The 21,470-nt window shown below is 37.6% G+C and overlaps 1 protein-coding gene across 1 annotated transcript in view; it reads left to right on the top strand.

The window, feature by feature from the left end:
• Window positions 1-21,470, top strand: part of SPEF2 (sperm flagellar 2) — a 172,681-nt gene that overhangs the window by 87,159 nt on the left and 64,052 nt on the right. Inside the window, exons 20-24 of the mRNA XM_029941009.1 lie at window positions 1,396-1,470; window positions 6,739-6,887; window positions 11,758-11,885; window positions 11,969-12,107; window positions 19,788-19,925. Of these exons, the coding sequence (XP_029796869.1) occupies window positions 1,396-1,470; window positions 6,739-6,887; window positions 11,758-11,885; window positions 11,969-12,107; window positions 19,788-19,925 (629 nt within the window). The remainder of the gene's footprint in view (window positions 1-1,395; window positions 1,471-6,738; window positions 6,888-11,757; window positions 11,886-11,968; window positions 12,108-19,787; window positions 19,926-21,470) is intronic.

The following is a 21,470-nucleotide window of genomic DNA, read 5'->3' as shown; positions in this document are numbered from 1 at the left end:
CTACTACCAAACTTCAGAATTTAATCTAAAACCAAAGTTGTCAATGTGACAGAATACAATAGTATTGTATCCATGCTGCTATTGAGAAATATTTTTTGAGATTTCAGAATATATTTTGATACCATTTTTTTTCAATGAGTGTATGCTGTCCCCAGAAGGCATTAGACTTGCCCACAGTGCTTTATAAATTCAGAGTTCTTTACAAATTCAAGTATCTCTATTTTTAACATCTTGTTCCTGCTGCCTTGTTTAGGGCTAGTTTAGAACTAGTTAAATAGTTGGGTGCCCAAAGTACTGTTATTAAAGGAATTAGGAACTTATCTAGACTTTATTGTTGTTGTTGTTGTTGTTGTTGTTATTATTATGCTTATTTCTAAAAAAGCAACTAATTCAAATGTTTGGATTTTATTTATTGTTTGTTTACTTATTTTTTGAGTTTAGTGGTCAGCTATGTGGATTTTAAAAGTCCCTTTATAGAGGTTAAAAAGGTTTCAGAGTTAATCCTTTTCTATGTCTTATTTCTATGAAATTTTGGTTGATGGATCTAAGAAGTATAAATGTGATATATGCTATGCGTTTACACATTCTTATAATTATCACTTCTAAATATAAATAATAGGTCAGACAGGGTCTCTTCATCATAGGCATTTAAATTGCCTCATATGTCCAACCTTCCAATGAAGAATAAACTGTAGCCCAGGGCAAAGGGTAGATAATGATTGAACTTGTTTGGTGAATAATGTGGATGCAGAGAACTTTTTCAAGGAACTGATTTATTATTTGGAACACCTTATTGACCTTGAGGTCATCAGTTTCCCATTTTCCCCCTTCCAATATAAATTTGAACTAGAGTCCAAGGAATCTAAGATAAATATGCCCAAATCATCCTTTACATGACAAAATGGAAATGTACAAGTCACAAAGCAATCAAGTGTGGGGTCAAGAAAAGTTCAAGGATGCACCATCTCAAGACAGGGTGGTTATTTGCCCCTTAAGTGGTTTTGGTGTTGTTCTTAATACAGATTTCGCTGTCTTCGTTTATAAGGATCATTTACTTGAAATAAATCAAAACAGAACCATACACTTAAAATGGACTTATAACTAACTTTTAACACTGCAGCCATGTTGCGTTAAGAGTTTGCAATCAAATCCACTACCAAATGTTGATCTTGTACTTAGGACTGAACTGCTCAGTGTGACAAAATAGAATAGCATATAAAGGCTGTCATTCAAGTTTTAATCCATTCTGTCTTCAGATTAATTTTAGCTCACGGTAAAGACCTCACAAATACAACTGTTTATCTGTGAGAAATAACACTTGATTATTTACAAATAATCTAGCCCGGGATATTAAAGAAAATCAGCAATAATGTTTATGTCTTGAATTTTGTTTAGAACCCTTGCATGATAAGCAAGACTCTCCTCAGGAAGGAAAAGGGAAGAAAGGTGACACTTCACTCAAAATAAAAGGTACTGCAGATAAAGATAGACGTGGTTCAATATGATTCTGCAATTTATAACCACCTCCATGGAAAGAGCCAGATTTGTATAGCAGTGCAAACGGAATACTTCTCTTGGGCATTTGTAATGTATAAGCCCTTGCCAAAGAATATGACTTCAATATTTCTGTAGTTTGAATTTTAAGAAAGGTCTTGCTGAGAAAAATGATGCTTGTGGGAAATAATTTAGAGAAAGGTAATATAGAGAATATCCGTTCGTTGTAGATATTATAGGTATTATCCTTGGGCTAAGCTATGCCATCAGAAAGCTCTGTGCTGAACTGTATTTTCTTGAACTGTATTTGATCTTTCCCATCAAATTGCTTTCACTGATATGCACTGTACAAAGTCCTTAACTCCCTTCACGATACAGCATAGCAATGGAGGTGAATCTTTCCTTATACCAATAACAACCTGGCATTTTATGTTCTGAGAGGATAGTATGCCCATTACCTCATTCAATGGCCCCTATATGAAATCCTAGGTGATAAATGTCAATCAAGGGACAGAATCAAGATAAATGTCAGAATCAAGGGACAGGACAATCCTTCTTCCTCTGAGTGGTTAGGTCATTAGCACCTCTACATGATTAGTATTTCCTTTCCTGTTCATCCAGACGTTCAGGGAGTGGCTATGCCTGTTTCTTCCTTCCACTTTAAGTTGTCTTTGTCCTGTCCCTAATCTCATTTAATTTTTTTCTATTTTAGTTTCACAATTTCTATGAAATAAAGGGGAGATAGGTTTTTTATGTAATTGGTAGTTGGTAGAAGAAAACCCTATTAGGCTCTTGAAAGCACATTAGTTGGATTTATGTTGAGCAGCTATACCAACCAACCAAAGGTTGAAATGCAATTATAAATAAATACAGTTGACTTTTTCGAATCTGTTCAAGTGGGGTTGTCATGAAGTATATGCCACTGTTTAATTTTTTATTACAAATTGCCAATGCAGCAAGCCAAAAGTGTACAAGTTCACAAAACAATGGGCTGCAAAGGATCTTTATTTTGCCATTTAAAAATACATAACCATGATCTCCAAAGAGAATGTCACCCTTTTCTGATTATGTAACATGATATATAACTAGAGCCACCTGGTCAGTTAACACTGAGATGTAAACTTCAGCTAAAATGTTAAGGGCCGTAATTTATGCTCAGCTCTACCCATTTACTAATAGGAGAATAATGTTCCGCTTTATATTATTTATTCCTTGCTTTCTCATCATGATCACCAAAAGCAAATGAAGCATCATCATAGAATTTTCAAAAATATGAATTACATATACTATGCACAGTAGTTACCAAATCAGTTATGTTAAACATAATAACATACATGGTTTAGGAACATTCTTCGTTGAAAGCATACACACTCCAAACAAATTATAAGCAAAGACAAGTTCAACCAGTAAAATATATACACTGGAATCACGCAGTTAGCTCAATTTAAGTAACTAAGAACTTTCAAACATTTTTTGCTTTTATTTCACTGAATTTCTATTGTGTTTAATAATATTTGAAATAGGTGAAGTTGTAATCATGATTTGGAAGTCTTTCTGTTACATAGAAATGCTGTTTTTCAGCATGCATAACAGGATTTCTTTCATTAAAAGGAAATTATGATTTTAATTCTTAGCATTTGAAATTAATATTATCGGTGGTGAACACTACTGACTATCTGTTTAGCTCAGGTCATTTGATACCACTATATTAAAATCATCTCTTACGGTTTAAGAAGCGATCTATCTCTTTGTTCTTTCTTCAAACTTATCTGTATTTCCTGCTATTGACATCTTTGACTCATTTCTATTCTTCTCTGCATATTAAATCAATCTCTACCCTTCTTCCAGAATCTTGACACTAAAATGCCATTTGCAAGTGTATTTTAATGTTCTTAAAGTATTTCTTACTCCCTTCAACTCATCTGCCATGGTCCCACGTTATTGCTACATAAAACAACAGCTTTTTCAACCCTATGACCTTACCTAGCAGTTGTTAATTAGGGGCAACTTGAAGAAAGTTTTTCATAATCAACTAATTTCAGAGAATGCTGACTTATGCCAAATTAAAAAGTTTTTAATTGCAGTACTTAAAAAAGACACATCACTATGCATCTCTAGGAGAGTGGGAGATACAATATGTAATATCTGAAAATATTTTAGCTGCAGAATTCTCTCTTACGAGAGTATCCATTGAGACTAGAGTTTTATCGAACAAACATTGGGGAATAGTGTTGTCTTTAGCTCCACGGGTGTGACCATGTATTGGTATTGGCATTGATCCAGTTCTTACCCTCTGACTAGACATATTTGTAGGTGCTACCACGCCACTTAGCAATAAATGTGATGTCAGTGTTAGAAACATCAGTGATATTTAACTGGAAGGAGATGGAAAAACAGAGTGAAGAAAATAAAGACTAATGAAGTTGAAATACCTAGCTGCATCCACTAGAGCAGCAGCACTCGAAGTGTGGTCCCGGTACCAGTAGTGTCCACATCACCTGGGAACTTACTGAAAATACAAATACTTAACCAGACCTACTGAATGTATAACTCCTGAAGGGGCCCAGCAATTCTGTGTTTTAATCAGCTCTCTGGGGACTTCTGATGATAGCTAAAATTGGAGAACCATTAAACTGGAGCCCAAGGTTTATTGCTCTAGGATAGCCATTAGGATAGCAGAGACATTCAATGATTTCTAATGTATTATTTATATGCCCCATTCCCCCAAATATTTAAGTTGGCTTACAATTTAGAAAAAAAAACCTAAATACATACTACTTCTGTTTCAACATAGAATGGCCACACTGAGGACTAAATGATCCAATTTCAAATGAAAGGAGGTCTCTCATTAGAAACTGAAGCTTCCAGATGATTGGGTGAATGGTACTAAAAAAGAAATGCCCCCTGTTACATTTAAGATGTCAATAGATTTTGTTCAAAAGTGACATCTAGGGGCACCTGGGTGGCTCAGTCGGTTAAGCTTCCGACTTTGGCTTAGGTCATGAGCTCACGGTTTGTGGGTCTGAGCCCTGTATCGGGCTTTGTGCTGACAGCTCAGAACCTGGGGCCTGCTTCAGATTCTGTCTCCCTCTTTCTCTCTGCCCCTCCCCCATTCATACTCTGTCTCTCTCTGTCTCAAAAATAAACATTAAAAAAATTAAAACAAAAGTGACATCTATTTCCATTCCGTATGGCATAGATACATTTTTACATATTCACATTTTATTTTTTCCTCTTAGAATTTTCATTGTTAAAAAATAGATAAAAGGAATCAAAGCACAATGGCCCAAAAAACTTTGTGGCTCTTAGTTTTCATTGAATGATCATAAGAAAAGAAGAAAAAATAAACTCATTCCAGTCTCACATTTACAATTGCCAAGTTCTTCTTAAAGAAACCCATCTGAAAGTAGCCATAGGGTTAGCATTTTCATTTCACCAGAGATTCAGGTCAAATAATGAAAAATCATCATACTGAAATATATATCAAATTACAAGCATTGTCGGTCATTGTCTGAACAAAGATTTTCTTAATTTTTTTTAATTTAAAAATGCCTAGATACAACTTCAGACCTGTGAATAATGGATATTATTTTTTATAAAGTTTTAAAATTTACTTTTGAGAGAGAGAGAGAGAGAGAGAGAGAGAGAGAGAGCGAGCAGTAGAGAAGCAGAGAGAGAGGGAGAGAGAGAGAATCCCATGCAGGCTCCACACATCAGAGCCCAATGGGGGGCTCGAACTCACAATGAGATCATGACCTGAGCTGAAATCAGGTGTTGCACGCTTAACCAACTGAGCCACCCAGGTGCCCCTAAAGATACTATTTTTAAATATATAAGTAGAAGTCATCTAAACTGTCCATAAGACCTAACTGTCAATTTCTCCTCTGCCTGTAATCAATATATTTTTAACTAGCATTAAAGTTTAAGATATATTTACTTTTCTAAACAACACTGTCATTAAATAATACTCATTAAAGAAGTATAGTTTGAGAAATAAAGGATTCCCAAATCTATAGACATCTATAAGCTGTATCTAAAATTCTCAATAATTATTCTTAAGGTAAGTATAATTTACACTGAGTGAATTTCTAAACCGTAATAACCTTGATCCTTCAAGGAAATATTGGGCTTTCTGAATTAAGCTACTATGATCAATCATAGCATCTTTCAGACCATAAGAGTACCACGCCACCCAACTGGTCTAGCTTCCCTTCTTGATGCTCTTAGGGGAAGTGAACCATATGCCCTTTCTGGATTCTGAACTGAACATTAGGCTTCTTTCCCTTCCTCCTCTTTCTCCTCCTCCATTTTCTCCTCCTTCCTCTCTTTCCTCTCTCTCCCCTTCTCTCTTTCATGCCTTAATCCAGCCAGGCTTATGGCACAGCAAGTACCTTCGTCCATTCTGCCTGACTGTAGCAAGAAATAAAGTTTCCCTCTGTCTCATTCAGGGAATATTGAGACATTCAGAAGCTGTAATACCCCACCTCCTTCCCCACATCCTTCACTGACTCTGACTGACTCTTAATAGCCTCCTTCCTCCCTGCCCCTCCCCTAAGCTTCAAAAAAACATCAAGAGCACCACTCATATTATACTTTCTCATTCTGAATGGAGAATTTAATTTGCCATTACTTGCAATTGCAAATAAAATGCATTTGACAGTCTATGCTTTGTAAGAACCATATGTTCATTATGAAAGCAAGTAAAGAGATAAATAAAATATCAAGTTGCTCTTCAGAGTCAGCTGGACAAAAGAAGTTGAGTGACTTAAACAAACTGTTACTGGGGGCGCGGGTGCCTGAGCAGCTCAGTGGGTTAAGCATCTGACACTTCATTTTGGCTCAGGTCATGATCTCACCGTCCATGGGACTGAGGTCAGCACTGGGCTCTGTGCCGACAATGTGGCGCCTGATTGGGATTCTTTGTCTCCCTCTCTCTCTGCCCCTCCCCTGCTTGCACATGCACGCTCCTTCTCTTGCTCTCTTCCTCTCTCTCTCTCTCTCTTTCTCTCTCTCTTGCTAACTCTCAAAATAAATAAATAAACTAAAAAAAAAAACCCTGTTAATGGTATACTGGTTAATTTGGAGGCTGTTATTGAATTGGGTTTTTGATTTTTGATTTGGTAAGTCTCCCCCAAATTGCTTAACGAATTGCGTGAAGTCCACAGTAATCCTAGATTTATTCATCTACCAGAATCTGGCTCTTGTAATGAAATGTAGTGAAATGATATAATATGCATGTTTAAGGTTCTCCTAAAGGAAAATCACCAGGCGGGAAAGCATCAGTAAAGAAGTCACCTGCTGATTCGGTAGAGGTGCCACCTACTCCCATAGGGCCACCACCACCTAAGCCAGGATCAGAAGAATGGGTCTATGTGAATGAGCCAATTCCTGAGGTATGGCAGTTTAGATTCAAGCTAGTAGAAGTCAGTCTTTTTATTAGTTACAGTAAGACTCACACCATTACTTGCACCATCTGGAAGGTCTTTCATAGCTGGTGATACGTATGCTCATCAAAAAGCCGAGGTGAGTTTTTGAGACTTCTCATTGTACTGTGCTGTATCCTCTCTCTACTCCTTCAAGTTTCTGAATCATACTTTGAGTGCTGAAAGCAGAAGAAAATGGGTTCTGTAAGGACCAATTTTCTCCCCAAGGACAAGCAGAGATTCAGTTTCCTGGAAGAATGACTTTCTCAGAACACACATCCAGCAAATTACAGCCCTCCATCCATGTTCTCATGCCCACATTATAATGCTTTCAAATGAAGTTTAACCTCTGATTTTTTAGAAATAGAAATTTTTGGAACCTGACTAAACTAATAAAAGAACAGATAGCTATCTGGCCTGAGAACTTTAAATAGGTACACCCATATAAGGTCAGGAGATGCCCCCACTGAGCCCTGGAAACTGCATTCAGTTCATTCTCTGACAACTGAAAGGCCCAGTCTCCACATTGGCAAATCTGGTTGCTTCAACATATACATAATATTAAGAAAATCATACCAAGAATGGTCTTCAACACTTTTTTCAAAGACAAAGAGCTTTGTAAAAGATGCAGACTATGTGTTCTACATCACAATCTTCAGAGAATTCTTACTCTTATGAACTCTGAGCACTGACCATCTGCCAGAAATCTGAGACCCAATCATGAATTTCAGTAATTGTGGTATTGCTGTTATTACTGATCTTTCCTAGGGAAATGTCTTCTCTCTCCAATCAGATTATAAACTCTTTGAGAGAGGGTAGGAACGTGTGGAAAAATGTACTTATTCAATACAGAATCAAACACAGTGTAGATTTTTGACAGAGCTTTAATGAATTAATTAGCATCGATAAGGAAGTTAGAACAGAAAATATTTGATACCATTAAGTGATAGAATTATGGATGTGTGTAATTCAACCAAACAGAAGCTGCTTTTTGAAATAAATATATTTAAGAATGTTTCATAGAATTGGAGTATAGAAATGGTTGTTTGGAGGCACGTCTGGCTGGCTCAGTGAAGTAAGCATCCAACTCTTGCTCTCAGGGTCGAGAGTTCAAGCCCCATATTGGACTCTGTGCTGCATGAGAAGCCTGCTTGAAAATGAAGTGGTTGTTGGGAAGGAGATAAAATGATGTTTTTGGCAAGGTTTTGGAGTAAGAGACAAAAGTATTGAAATATAATCCTTAACTCCAAACTTTGAAGCTCACAAGAAGGATACATTCATAGAGGACAAGAAGAAAATAGAGATGGATATAAAAAAACAAACATTAACACTGAAATATGGTACCTGCTCCCATTTAGATCTTCTAGCTGTCAGGATTCTGGCAGAAAACAGATGATAATTTAAGGAGAGTTGAATAAAAGGTCAAAAACAAAGGAACATACAAGGATTCAATTATTACTCCCAGATAAGGCATAATTGGGAGTCATATAGCCTGTAGCCCCGAGAATGTGAGAAAAGGGAGCAAATGCTTGGACCTCCAGAGGACCTCTGCATGGAAAGGGCTGTGGCCTTCAGCAGAGGGGTGCAGCCACCCACAGTGACACAGCAGAGAGGAGCAGGGAAATATATAACCAGACCCCGGTTCTTTCTGCTCTCACATCTCTTTCCCAGGAGATGGAGACAAGGTTGTTTCCTGGAATAGTTCACATAAGTTAGCCTTCCAGGGCACTGAGCATGAAGCATGAAGGATAGGAAGTTGGTCTGGAGGGACAATGGAAAGATATGCAGCACGGAATTCTAGCTCTAGTTACCTAAGTGAACCCGTGTGGAGGACACATTCTGCTACAACTAGAAGTAGTCTAGAGCCTAGAAACAAAGCAGCCACGTGATCTACTTTGGTTCTTTTCTCACCCTAAACTTCTCACATGGGCTGTAGAGCTTACCTGACAAGGACTAAGAAAGACAGATGCCTAGTGAAATTTGAATTCCAGATTAGCAATGAACTTAACTGGGCCTCCTATACTTTATCTTGTAACCCTGGTTCTTGGCATGTGGACAGAGAAAGAGGAAAGGGGAGGAGAATAGCAGGGGGTGAGGTAGATTGAGAGAGAGAGAGAGAGAGAGAGAAAGAGAGAGAGAGAGAGAGAGAAAGCAAGAGGTTGAGAGACTGAGAGAGATTGCTTTCATATCTGGCTCTCCCAGGTGGAGACAGCAGCCAAGTTCCAGGAAAGCCTGGGTCCTTCTCCCTTTGTCAGCCACAGGGGAGGTGCAGAAAGAACTGAGAAGGTATTCAGAATGAGAGGACTTTGCTTTTTAGCTTCTGAAGCTTTGGTGCATATTTGCTTTGGCTATCGATTTCCTATTATGCTAAGTCTTAGCCAATGAAAAGAAGACTATTTAATTAGAAAGTACAGATCTGAATATAAGTTCAAGTTTCCAGGCTCAAAAAAATTACATCCCTGAGACTGAAGAACCTATAGGCATAACATTATGAATAACTCATAGGAACCACAGAGGATATGGGAGATTCCAGAAGACCAGATGTAGGCAAATACCTAAATATTTGCTAAAAGGCTGATGAGATTTAATAACATACAAATACTCTATACAGTAAGCCCTGACCAAATTTGAGAGAAAATCATTAAATGCATGACTTCTGAGCATATATAAACTACAAAAATGACCATCCAGGGGCGCCTGAATGGTGAAGTCAGGTAAGTGTCCAACTCTTGGTTTCAGCTCAGGTCACTGTCTCATGGTTTTGTGAGTTGGAGCCCCCCATCAGGCTCTGTGCTGACAGTTTAGAGCCTGGAACCTGCTTTGGATTCTGTGTCTCCCTCTCTCTGCCCCACCATTTCTCTCACTCTGTCTCTCTCTCTCTTCCTCTTTCAAAACTAAATAAACATTTAAAAAAATTTTTTAAATGATCACCCAGAGCCCACACAGTTTCACTAAGACTAAGTCCTGATGAACTGGCCCATTCCTTTTCCTTGAGAGTAGGGTTGGATAGATGGATCAGGGAAATACCATTAACATTGTATATCTTGAGTTCAAAATAGTATTTGACAATTTATCATGAAGTTTTTATAAATCAATGAGATCTATGAGCAGGGTGTTACTTCATTTAGGTGACTCTCCATGCACAGAGTGAATTAATATATTAAAGTCAACTAGGAGGGTAGTTTAGTAGTAGGCTTATTTAAAATGTTCTTTAGTGCCGTTCTGGATACCACATCCTTTGAGAGAGAGAGATCATGAAAGAATAGAACCAGAGGGGAGAACCAAGAAAGAAAAAGATGTTAAAATAATGTCAGGGGAACATTAAAGGAACTGTAAATGTTCAAGTTAGATAAATGAACTTTGAATGTGGCTGGACATTGACTCACAGGCTTTTAGAACTAGATGGATCCATCCAGTCTCCTAAAAATTTAACTGATGATAAAACTGGGTTCAGGTGAGCCCGCTTACATCCATAGTAAAATTTGTGGAGGGCCTGTTGTTAGAAAATGCTGTATAGGATTCTGGGACTACAAAAACAACCAAGTTTCATCTTGAATCTCATCCTACCTGTCCTCACTAACGTCCTCAAATATCTGACAGGCTGTCATAGGGAAGACTGTGTGAATGTAGTCTGCCCTTCTTTAAAGGGCACAGCTAGGGCTGGTAAGCAGCAACTGCAAGAATGCAAATTTCTGATCAATACAAGGGAGAATTTTCCAGCAACATGAGTTGTACGACACTGAAAGGCCTACCCTGAAATGTCTTGCTTAATGTATTGGTGAGGTCCATAGAGAGATTGGACCATTTATCTCTAGTATTTGGCATTTGTCAGTTGGAAAGAAGATGAGCCAGATGACCTCTCAGGTCCTCACGTGTAATTCCCTTAGTAAATATATGCACAGCCAACAAGTGAATAATTAGCATGCAGAATGTGTATTGAATATATTATGTATCTTCAGTTTTATTTCATTTTGATTATTTCTTGGTTTTGATTGTTCATCTATTTCATTAAAGATAACATAGAGGCACCTGGGTGGCTCAGTCAGTTAAGCATCCAACTTCGGCTCAGGTCATAGTCTCATGGTTGTGAGTTCAAGTCCTGTCAGGGTCTGTGCTGACAGCCAGAGGCTGCTTTGGATTCTGTATCTCCTTCTCTCTCTCTCTCTCTCTCCCTCCCCCACTGTGCTCTGTCTCTCTCTGTCTCTCAAAAATAAATAACTATAGAAAAAAAGATAACATAAAGAAGCTTTCTAAGTTTTCATGGTGCACACAGCAAAGATAATACCACTTGGGGGAATTCAGAGCAATGACACAAACACTGGGTATTCTCCATGATAGGCAGTTTTCCAGCTTAGGCAAAATATGACATCTATTTATTCATTCAATAAGTATTTCTTGAGCACCTACTGTGTTCCAGACACTGTGGTATTGATAGGAAAAACTATAGAATGGTGGATAAAAAAAAACATTATTCTTGGCTTTATGAGACTGATATTCTAGAGGCAAATATGGACAAATGAATGAACAGTTACCATTAGTCATCACTGCTATGAAGGGAGAAGAACGGGGTGCTAAGAACTCCCGAACTTCAGAGGATGACCTTCTAGACTTTTTGATCACAGAAGGATTTCTGAAAGAATTATGTCCGTACTGAGACAGAAGAATTTGGAATAGAAATTAACTGGGAGAGGGGAGGAAAGGAGGAGCAAGAAGTTTCACAGAATGCTTTAGATAGTGACATATGCATCTTGGTTTTTTGCTCAGTATTGCTCTTTTGGCTCAATTATTAAAAAGTATTTTCACTTTGAAATGATTATTTGTATGCTTTACCATTTAACAGGAACTACCTTCGTTTTTAGTTCCTTACTGGGAACTAATAGAAAATTCCTATATAGACTCCATCAAAACCGTGCTCAGGCACCTGCGAGAAGAGCAGCACGTTGTGCTTAATTACTTGTATGAGCTTAGGTAAGTAAAGTTTCCAAAGTTAGAATTTTGTAGTCTAGAGGCCTGTCGTGTAAGCTCCATCTCATTCTCTTAATCTCTTACAGAACAAATTTCCAGCACTTTCTAAGACGTCCGGATCACAAGCAAAATTTTGTATCTCAATGGCAGACTGATTTCAACAGTCTTCCTGATGACCTGTGGGATGACGAGGAAACAAAGGCTGAGCTACACCAAAGAGTAAATGTAAGGAAATGTGTGACTTACCGCACCCAGGGTCTCTACACACTCAACTAGCGCACTGCAGAACCCCAGCCCGTTCCCTTCCTACCTTCATGAGGTGGGAGGATGAGGAGGGAAAGGGTTTGAACGCTAAGCCTGGAAACTTTCATGAACAATGGCTCTTCTGAACTTGAAATCAGAATCAGGATATTGTGGCTAACACTTCCAGAAGGACAAGCCATGTCCAGCAGACCAAGAGCATCCTTGGCAGCTGTTTTGTAGACTCCTTTGTTGGGTGTTGTAACTATACTGATGTCTGGTATTAAGCACATGCCTACCTTGACTACAGTCATAGGGTTGGATGATGTCAGGGAGAAGGGGAATGAGGGAACTTCATGGAAAACCGAAAGGGCTGCCAATATTGAATCCATCTTTTGAGGAAGAGTACCAAATCTTATACATTTTTGTATCTCCACCAAGCACAGTACCTGGCACTTGATAGGCTGATTTTCATGAGTTGATAAATGGAATATATTACCCTAATGCTTTAGAAAACGACTTCTGATGTTCAGGAAGCCTGAACCTTTTGTCCTTCCTGCATAAATTTACAGAGCCCCTTATTCTGTCAGAGGCGTTCTTTCCCTTGCCACTGCCTTAAGTATAGGTAGCGAGTCGTCAAATCTTATTATGATTTTAATATTTATTTGTACAACAAAAACAGTGCCAAAGCCTACCCCATAAGCCATTCATCTTCTCTATATTTTTTGAGCATCTGTCATGGTCCCAGCATAGCTCAAGGGTCTGGGGACACAACAGTGAACAGAATAATCTATTGTAAGGACCCCAAAAGGAGACCCTACCACTGTCAGCTGGGTACTGGCGCTCACCCCAAGCAATCGCGAGAGTCGTCACTTGATGCAAAACACATGAGGCTTTATTCAAGAACCAACGCATTGGGGCTCAACTCTTATCCCACTCAGGGGTCGAGGAGAAGAGCCCCGAAGAAGATTAAAACGGGATTCTTATAGGGTTTTCCTTTTTTTTTTTTTTCTTCACAGGTATCTTTCCATTATAAATTTTACAACATATATCTAGCAATGTCAGATAAGCAAAACAGCAGAGTCAGCAGAGTCCATTACAAGTTTTACGACATACATTTAGCAATGTCAGATAAGCAAAACAACAGAATTAGCAGAGTCCACTACAAGTTTTATGATGTTTGCACACTTTAGGGAGGGAAGCATTTCAGCTTATCTTAAACCACATCCTGGGATTCAAACAACTTCTACGTGAAAAACGACTTTAGTTCCATGGTCACTCTAGGGCCTGAAATTTTTCATTCCTACACAGTGCCCACCCGCAGCAGCCCCCTGAAATTTTTCATTCCTACACTATGATCTCATGATATTTATGCTCTGGTAGTCAAAGACAGAGAATAAGCAATAAACAAGTGAGTCTATAGAATATACAGTGAGTATGTCATTGATAATAAGAACTGTGTGAAGAATAAAAAAGCAGGGCAGAAAAGTATTGTTGATGTACCATTTTGTGTATGGTAGTTGTGGAAAGGCCCACTGGGAAGGTGACATTTGACAAACTCAGGAAAGGAGTGATTGAGTGATCTGTGTAGATATTTGGAGAAAGAGTGTATCAGGCACAGAGGAAAGTAGAGTCAAAGGCAATGAAGGGGGAGGATGTGTGGTGTGTTTGAAGAACAGTCAGGAAACTGATGTGGCTAGAGGAACAGAGGAAGCAAGCCAGAATGGTTGGTGATGAGGTGAGAGAGATCATAAGGGGTCAGATTATCTAAGGCCTTGGTGGTCACTATTAGGAAACTGCTGTTTATCTGAATGAGAATTGAAGCCTTGGCTTCTGGTTTCTAAAAGGATCAACAGTAGAATAAAAGCAGGGAGACTAATGGGAAACCAATCGGGAAGCTATTGAAAGTAAGTGAAGGCATTATAGTGATTTGGATGACCAATGTGCTGGAGAGTTTAACACAAAAGGTATTGAATTAACAGATGTTCCAGTAAAACTGAAGTATTTTACCTTTTCTTACACATTCCACACGCAATAATTAATAGGTATATAAGTCCTAAAATATACCTACTTTTTCTCTTTCCTACTTAATCCTAATGCCAGCCCTCCTTTATACTTCTTTTCCATATTTGCCAAGTACTTGTTGGTAGAATGAGAAGGCTTTTAAATTTTCAATACCTTATGGGATTTTCTTCTAATTCCAAAAGTACCATATGCTTATTGTAGATACATTAGATATTAAAAAGAAGCAAAATTTAAAATGACAAATCCATAATCCCATTGTCAGTAGTTAACCATTTTTACTACCTTGGTACAAGCCTCTGCAAAAAAAGTAACTGCAATGAACATACTGCTCTGTAACATTCTTATTCAACAATAGAACATGTTTTCTTTCTCAACAAAAATTTATTTACCTCATTCTTACATCTAAAAGATATTTCATTAATGAACTATAAATCATGATTTAACAAATTTCTATACTTAGTCACCATTTCATTAACAAGTATGTGTTGAGCATGAACTTTTTATTTTAGAAAAGTATACAGTGAAATTTCATCCAGCAAAATATATACAAAATCTTTAATTATTTTCTTGGGAAATTTTCTAAAAAAATAAAATTGCTGAATCTAAAACTGTGTTTATTTTTAAAACACATTTAAAATCTGAAATTTTTTTAAATTTGCAAATTGTAAAAAAAATTGACACATTAAAAACTTGCACATTTCACTCCAAGCTACAGATTATGAGGATGCATCAAATATAAGGTTTTATCATTTTTGTTAATCTTTGCCAACTTAATGGGCCAAACTATGGGTATCTTCGATAATTTGCACTTCTATTTTTACAACTGAAGTTGATCACTTTTCCCTAAATTTAATGGTCATTTATTTTTCCTTTCTGCTGAAGCCCTTTTATGATTTCTGCCCATTTTTCTGATGGGGTGTTCTCTTTTTCTTATTGTTTTCTAAGTCCATTTTTTATATTAAGGATATAACCCATCTGTTGGTCATATATTACAAATATATTCCCAGGTTTATATTTGTCTTCTATTACTTGAAGTGAATTTTAATATACAGAAAGATTTTAATGTTTATATGGGTAAATATGGAAAATATTTCATCGTAGCTTCTTGTGGTCAATTAAAGAATACTTCTCCACTCCAAAATTATATACAAATGTGCCATTCTTAATACTTTTACAGTTTTATATTTTGTTTTTAAATATTTAAATTATTTGGATAGAGATCTCATTTTATCTTTTTCAAAAAATTAATCAGTTGGTATAAGACTCTCAAGCATTTTTATATGTGTGGATTTCTGGGTATGTGGTTATCTATCTATTTAGTTATGTATGGTGGGTATATAACTCCTTTGTCTTTTTTTCTTGACTTACTATTAGACATGAAAGAGTAAAAATAAATATAACTTCAAAAAGAAGCTAGAAAATAAACTTGAGAAAAAGAAAGGAATTAATGAGTATAAAAGTAGGAATTGATGATATTGGAAGTTTAAAAATATTAAACTTAAATATCAATTCCAGCAATGGAGAAGCTTCTGATAAAAATAGTCAAGGAAAGAAATAACAAACTCCTCTTTAAGTAGAGCTATAGATAGACCCCACAGTTTTTGACTATAGTATTTTCATATATAATTAATTACCAAGTAGTGTCTAGTTGCAGTATTGATATTCTCATTGGCCATATAATTTTTTTTTAATGTTTTGCTTCATTTCTAGGTGACAAATGTTGTTATTACTTTAGTTTCTCCCCTGCTTCTAATTCTGTTGCATTGCGATCAGGGACTTAGGTATTTAGAGTTTTGATTTTAATTAATTTTAAGACTACTTTAAATTTATCTTATTTTTTCAGTTGTCTGAAATATGAAAATTTTCTGCTTGTATTTCATGGGTACTAAAAAATAGTATAGTCTCTATTTAGAAGGCTCAATAAGTTTTGGCCCAAACAACCTTGTTATTGTCATTAGGATGCTTGTTAGCAGTAGATTCTCAGCAGTAGTATATTGTAGAGAAACTTGAAAAGTTTTAAAAAATAATTCTGCCTTTGCTTCAGGCCCTATGTTCAAAGTCAGGTTTAGGATGGGCCCTTCTATCATTCACTTTCATTTTTTAAAGCATCATAAGTATTCTGATGGAAACAATTACTCTATTCTTTTTTTTTTCATATTTTTGTATCTACATAATCTTGCAAAAACTAATGAAAGTAGGTTAAAAACTCCAGTGATGCTTATGCTTCTGTCCATTTTCCTTGCTACACCTTTTGCTCTATAAATTTTAATTTAGCAGTGGTAATCACTAAGCTGAACATGTGTATGTGCTGGCACTGTTTTGTTCCATCCCCAGGACAACCTCTGGGGGTGAGAACTAGGAAGAGTCACGTTTTATGGATGAAGAAATATGGTAAAGGGATAGGAAGCATCAGAGCTGGAATCTGATCCCACACTGCCAGGCCACCCCATCCATGAACCATTCATTAAACTGTTTCTTTGACATGGTGGTATTTGATGTGAAGAAACATGATAAGTTATCTCTTCATGATCTCCTACACTCTCTATAGTGCAAAATAACCATCTTTGCCGCAAAACAACTACCTTTGTACTGAATTTTACTGTATCTGATACCAATACTGTGAACCTTGTTTTATTTATTTGTATTTGTCTCATATAAGTTTTGACTTTTGACCTTTTTGTGTCATTTCATTTTACGTGAGACTCTATAAAGCACCATATAAGTTGATTTGGGGTTTTTTACACAAAAGAAAACCTTTAAAACTTTTGTAAAAAAGGGAGGAGTTAGGATGGCAGAGTAGCAAGGGGACCCTGGGTTTGTTTCATTCTTGAACACAGCTAGATCAACATCAAATCATTTTGAACACCTAGAATATCAATCTGAAGATTAAGAGGACAATCTGCATAATTCGAGGAAGAGAACATGGTAGCTTCTCTTAACAAGCAGACTAAAACATAACCAAAACCAACCAAAGGATCTGCTTCTTTTACTTTTTAATGTATTAATTTTTATTTTATTTTGTTGTTTTTTTCTCCAAAATGGTGAGAGAGGGGAATTCACCCCCAAAAGAAAGAACGGGAAGAAATGACAGCCAGAGATTTAATCAATACAGATATAATTAAGGTGTCTGAACCAGAATTTAAAACAATTATTAGAACTTTACTGGGCTTGAAAAAAAGCAGAGCAGACACTACAGAACCCCTTACTTCAGAGATAAAAGGGCTAAAATCCAGTCAGGTGAAAATTAAAAATGCTGTAACCAAGATGAAAACCTGAATGGATGCCAAGACAGTGAGGATGGACAAAGAGAGGAATGACTTAGTGACACAGAGGATAAAATTATAGAAAATGATGAAGCTGAAAAGGAGAGGGAAACAAAGGTAAAGGATCATGAAGGTAGACTTAGGAAACTCAGTGACTTCTTAAAACAGAATAATAATATCTAATAGGAGTCCCAGAAGTTGAAGAGAAGGTTCATTTGAAGGGCAGAAGTTTTATTTGAGCAAATTATAGCTGAAAACTTCCCTAATCTGAGGAAGGACACAGACTTCAAAATGCACAAAGCACAGAGAACTCCCTTTAAATTCAACAAAAGTTGGCCATCACCAAGGCATACCAGAATCAAATTCACAAAAAATTTGTGAAGTGTTCATTTTTAATACTTGTCTACATAACCTTCACAACTAATAGTGTGAATTTTTATTAAATACAACCAACCTAAGATTATTCAGGGATATTTAATAATTCCCTGATTCTTGCCAAGTAAAATGTGAAAACCAGCCATGCCTCAGGGTAAGCCCAAACCCCCTGTATGCCTGGTAAATTTCCTTGTTCTTGGTTTATTTCATTCCAATTCTGAGAAGTTAATGGAAAGGCTCTCCTACTGCATCTGTCCATCAGAAATCTGAGCCACACATATGCTAGTACTTGCCAAGGCCTCGCAGTGAGGCAGGAACAAAACAGGAACTCTTCTAGCTCTCATAAATGTACAAATGCTTGGGAAACACAAGCCAGTACTCACTGAATGTCAGACAGAGTCTCTGTGGAAAGACCATGGAGAAACTAAGATCAGCTCTACAAGGAATAGTGCGTTATTCTGATACTTAGAATATGGCTATAAAAATGGCTGTGATATTTTCATTTTATATGCAGTTCCCTGAAGGTAACAAACCAATGTGTTAATTGTTCCAATGACATAGTATCACAGAAATAAAACCCACTGGGGGCACTGGAATTAAACTGATTTCCTTAAGATTCCTGACTCTACCACATTGAAACCAGAGCCAAGTGACTTAACCTCTCTGGGCATCCAGTTACTCACCAGAACTTACCTCCTGGTTATCGTAGGGATTAGCATAGTAATCAGGTAAAGCACTTAACGCAATGCCCAACACATAGTAATGTTCAATAAATTATTAGTATGAAAACTGTCATATTTTCATTGACTGTATATATTTCATTAATGCTATATTTTATTAAGCAGATGTTATTGCTATGAATAATATAAGATTATAATAGTTTTTATTAACTGAGTAATTATTGTATGCTAAATACTATGCTAAGTGCTTTATATACATAAACTAATTTATTCTATATTGTACATCCCAAAGGTCAGTTTCAGACAAAGTAACTGAGACCTAAAATACTGGTGTATATTACCCAACACCACAGGCTCATATCTTGAATCTACCGCTTACTTGTTGTATGACGTTAGGAAAATAACCTCTCTGTGACTCATCTGCAAAATGGAGATAATGATTGTTGCGAGGCATTAAATGAGTTGGTATAAGTACAATGACATATTCTGACACTCTGACACACATACAAAGACTTCAGCACATGGCAACTATTGTTAGTTTTTTTATATATGAGTGACAGACCTGGGATTTTGAAAAGATTTTTTTTTTTTACTGCTAGCTCTTTAGTAAAAGGCTTATTTTTGAACAATCCTATTAAGCTCAGACAGCACTTCTTGGTGAATGTCCCACTCATGATTAATGAACAAGCCCGTGCCCTTGGATTAAATACGACTGCGTATTTCTTCCAACAACACTATGTCATTTTCCCCCAAATTCCCTGAAAGGACTTGTTCAGCTAAGCAAATTTTCTGTGAAAGGATTGGAACACTACATAGCACATAGCCACCCATGAATGAAGTGAGCTGCAGCGGGTCTGTGCTAAACGTGGGCATGTGATCTGGTGAGCTGGTCTTACAGAGAAAGGGCCCAGCATAGGGTGGAAGCAAAATAAATATTTGTTGAATGAAAAATAAAATACATGAGTGCATTATGTATGCACTCCTTCTTTGGAAATATTTTTAAAAATTTTTTAATGTTTTATTTATTTTTGAGAGACAGAGACATTGTGAGCAGGGGAGGGTCAGAAAGAGAAGGAGTCACAGGATCTGAAGACAGGCTCCAGGCTGTGAGCTAGCTGTCAGCACAGAGCCCGACGTGGGGCTCAAACCCATGAACCGTGACATCATAACTTGAGCAGACGCCAAATGCTCAACCAACTGAGCCACTCAGGCGCCCCTCTTTGGAAATATTTTTAAGACAGGCGAAAGATTCTAGTTTTATTACACTGGGGTAATTTAGGCCGTGATTCTAAAGCGTACCAGCGATGTCTCTTTCTGTTCAGGATTTACGAGACCGCCTGTGGGACATCTGTGAAGCTCGGAAGGAGGAGGCAGAGCAGGAGTGTCAGGATATCATTAACGAGAGCTGGCTGCAGGACTCCACTGGAATAACGATGAACCATTTTGTCTCACTGATGCAGGTAAGAGTGGCCATCAAGGACACAGACTCTTGTTTCCACAGCTATGTCCTGTCCCTTCCTTTACAGTTCCTTTGGAAGCGAGAGGGGGCCCATTCAGGCTCATTTTACTCACAGCACTCTGGCTGGCCTGAGCTCCAACTTGCTGAAGAAGTTAGCTGAAATAAATCATTTTGGCCCCAGGTCAAACAAACTGGGAGCATCCCAAGCAACCACTGGCAAGCTGAGAACAGTGGAGAGCGACAGGAGAGATGGTGTCTCTACCGATTGTTACCTTGTAAGCCTTCAATGCGGACACCCAGAGTGGCCAGCAGAAGCCCAGGAAAGCAACCCTGCTGCAGAGCATGGGCTAGGTCAATGTCAACAGGCATTCAATTCCAGAAGTTTATGTCAGGACTGAAAAAAAAAATACTGTTCACCAGAACAACCTCATTAACTTACATTTGCAGCCTGTTAAATAAAAAATTGTATTAGAGAAGATGAGAAGTTAGACTTTACTCTTATTCTAAGACTATTGTCAACAAGAGGAGAGAGAGCACAGACCAAGTTTGCATACCCAGGATTTCCAAGAGGAAGAACTAGAAAGAGTTTAGGAGCTGGGGTGTAGTCCCCACGACAGAAACCATCTGTGCTTGCCAACTGGCCTTGTCTAAAGGAAAAGTAAACTTTCTCCTCCCTTCACCACAGAAGGTACTTTCACCACTGGGAGCAAGGCTCCTCTGCTCCCAGAGGAAGCGGCAGATAGGGGCACCGTCTTCCTTGATGCTTAACATTTCAAATGGTTGGTGCTTAGGAAAGACAGTTTTAAGTTCTAAATCTGGCAAGAAGCTTTTAAACAGATTTATACCTCAAATGGACAGAGCAAGGATTTGCAATGACAAATTTCCTAAAGTAAATAAGAAAAGAGATGTCAGGAGCCAAGACTGAGGAAGACTATCTACAGTCTAGCCATGCTGAAGGGAACAGTGAGGTTGTCTTGGCCAAGCTATGTCTACCTGAGTAGTGTTTGCTAAGAGAATGGCGGTGAGGGTAGAGAATGGAAAAGGATACATTTTTTTTTTATTTATTTACATGAGAAGATACTGTAGGAGAGGAGAATATTTAGCTGATGATGAGCTAGCACACAGTAGGTGTTCAATAAATGCTCATTCAACAAATGATGATGAATGCTGATATTTCCAACTTCAGAGGGACAAGCCCATGTACAAAGGATTAAAGTGAGCCACCCAAGTGGCCTAAGTCACCTTGGGTAGCATTCCTGGGACACCAGTTTGGGCAAGCAGAGATTGGCTGTTGGAACGGTGCAATAGGAGCTTGTGGAGGAAATCACTGGAACCCAGTAGTGAAGGCAAAGGGAATAGAGAATCTTTGTGAATCACTTCTCATTAGTACCAGCAGCACGTGCCTCTCGTGGGAGTGGTATGACTTATGTCTCAGCAATACCTAGATTTAAGGCTCTGGTCCTGAGCTGAATCCACTTCTATAACAAACTAGGAGGAAAGAAGATAAAGGAAAGGCAGTAAATAAAAGCTGCTATTTATTAATTCC

Source organism: Suricata suricatta, chromosome 6 (assembly GCF_006229205.1).
Source record: "Suricata suricatta isolate VVHF042 chromosome 6, meerkat_22Aug2017_6uvM2_HiC, whole genome shotgun sequence".
Lineage (NCBI taxonomy): Eukaryota > Metazoa > Chordata > Mammalia > Carnivora > Herpestidae > Suricata > Suricata suricatta.
This window is presented reverse-complemented; position numbering and strand designations above follow the sequence as displayed.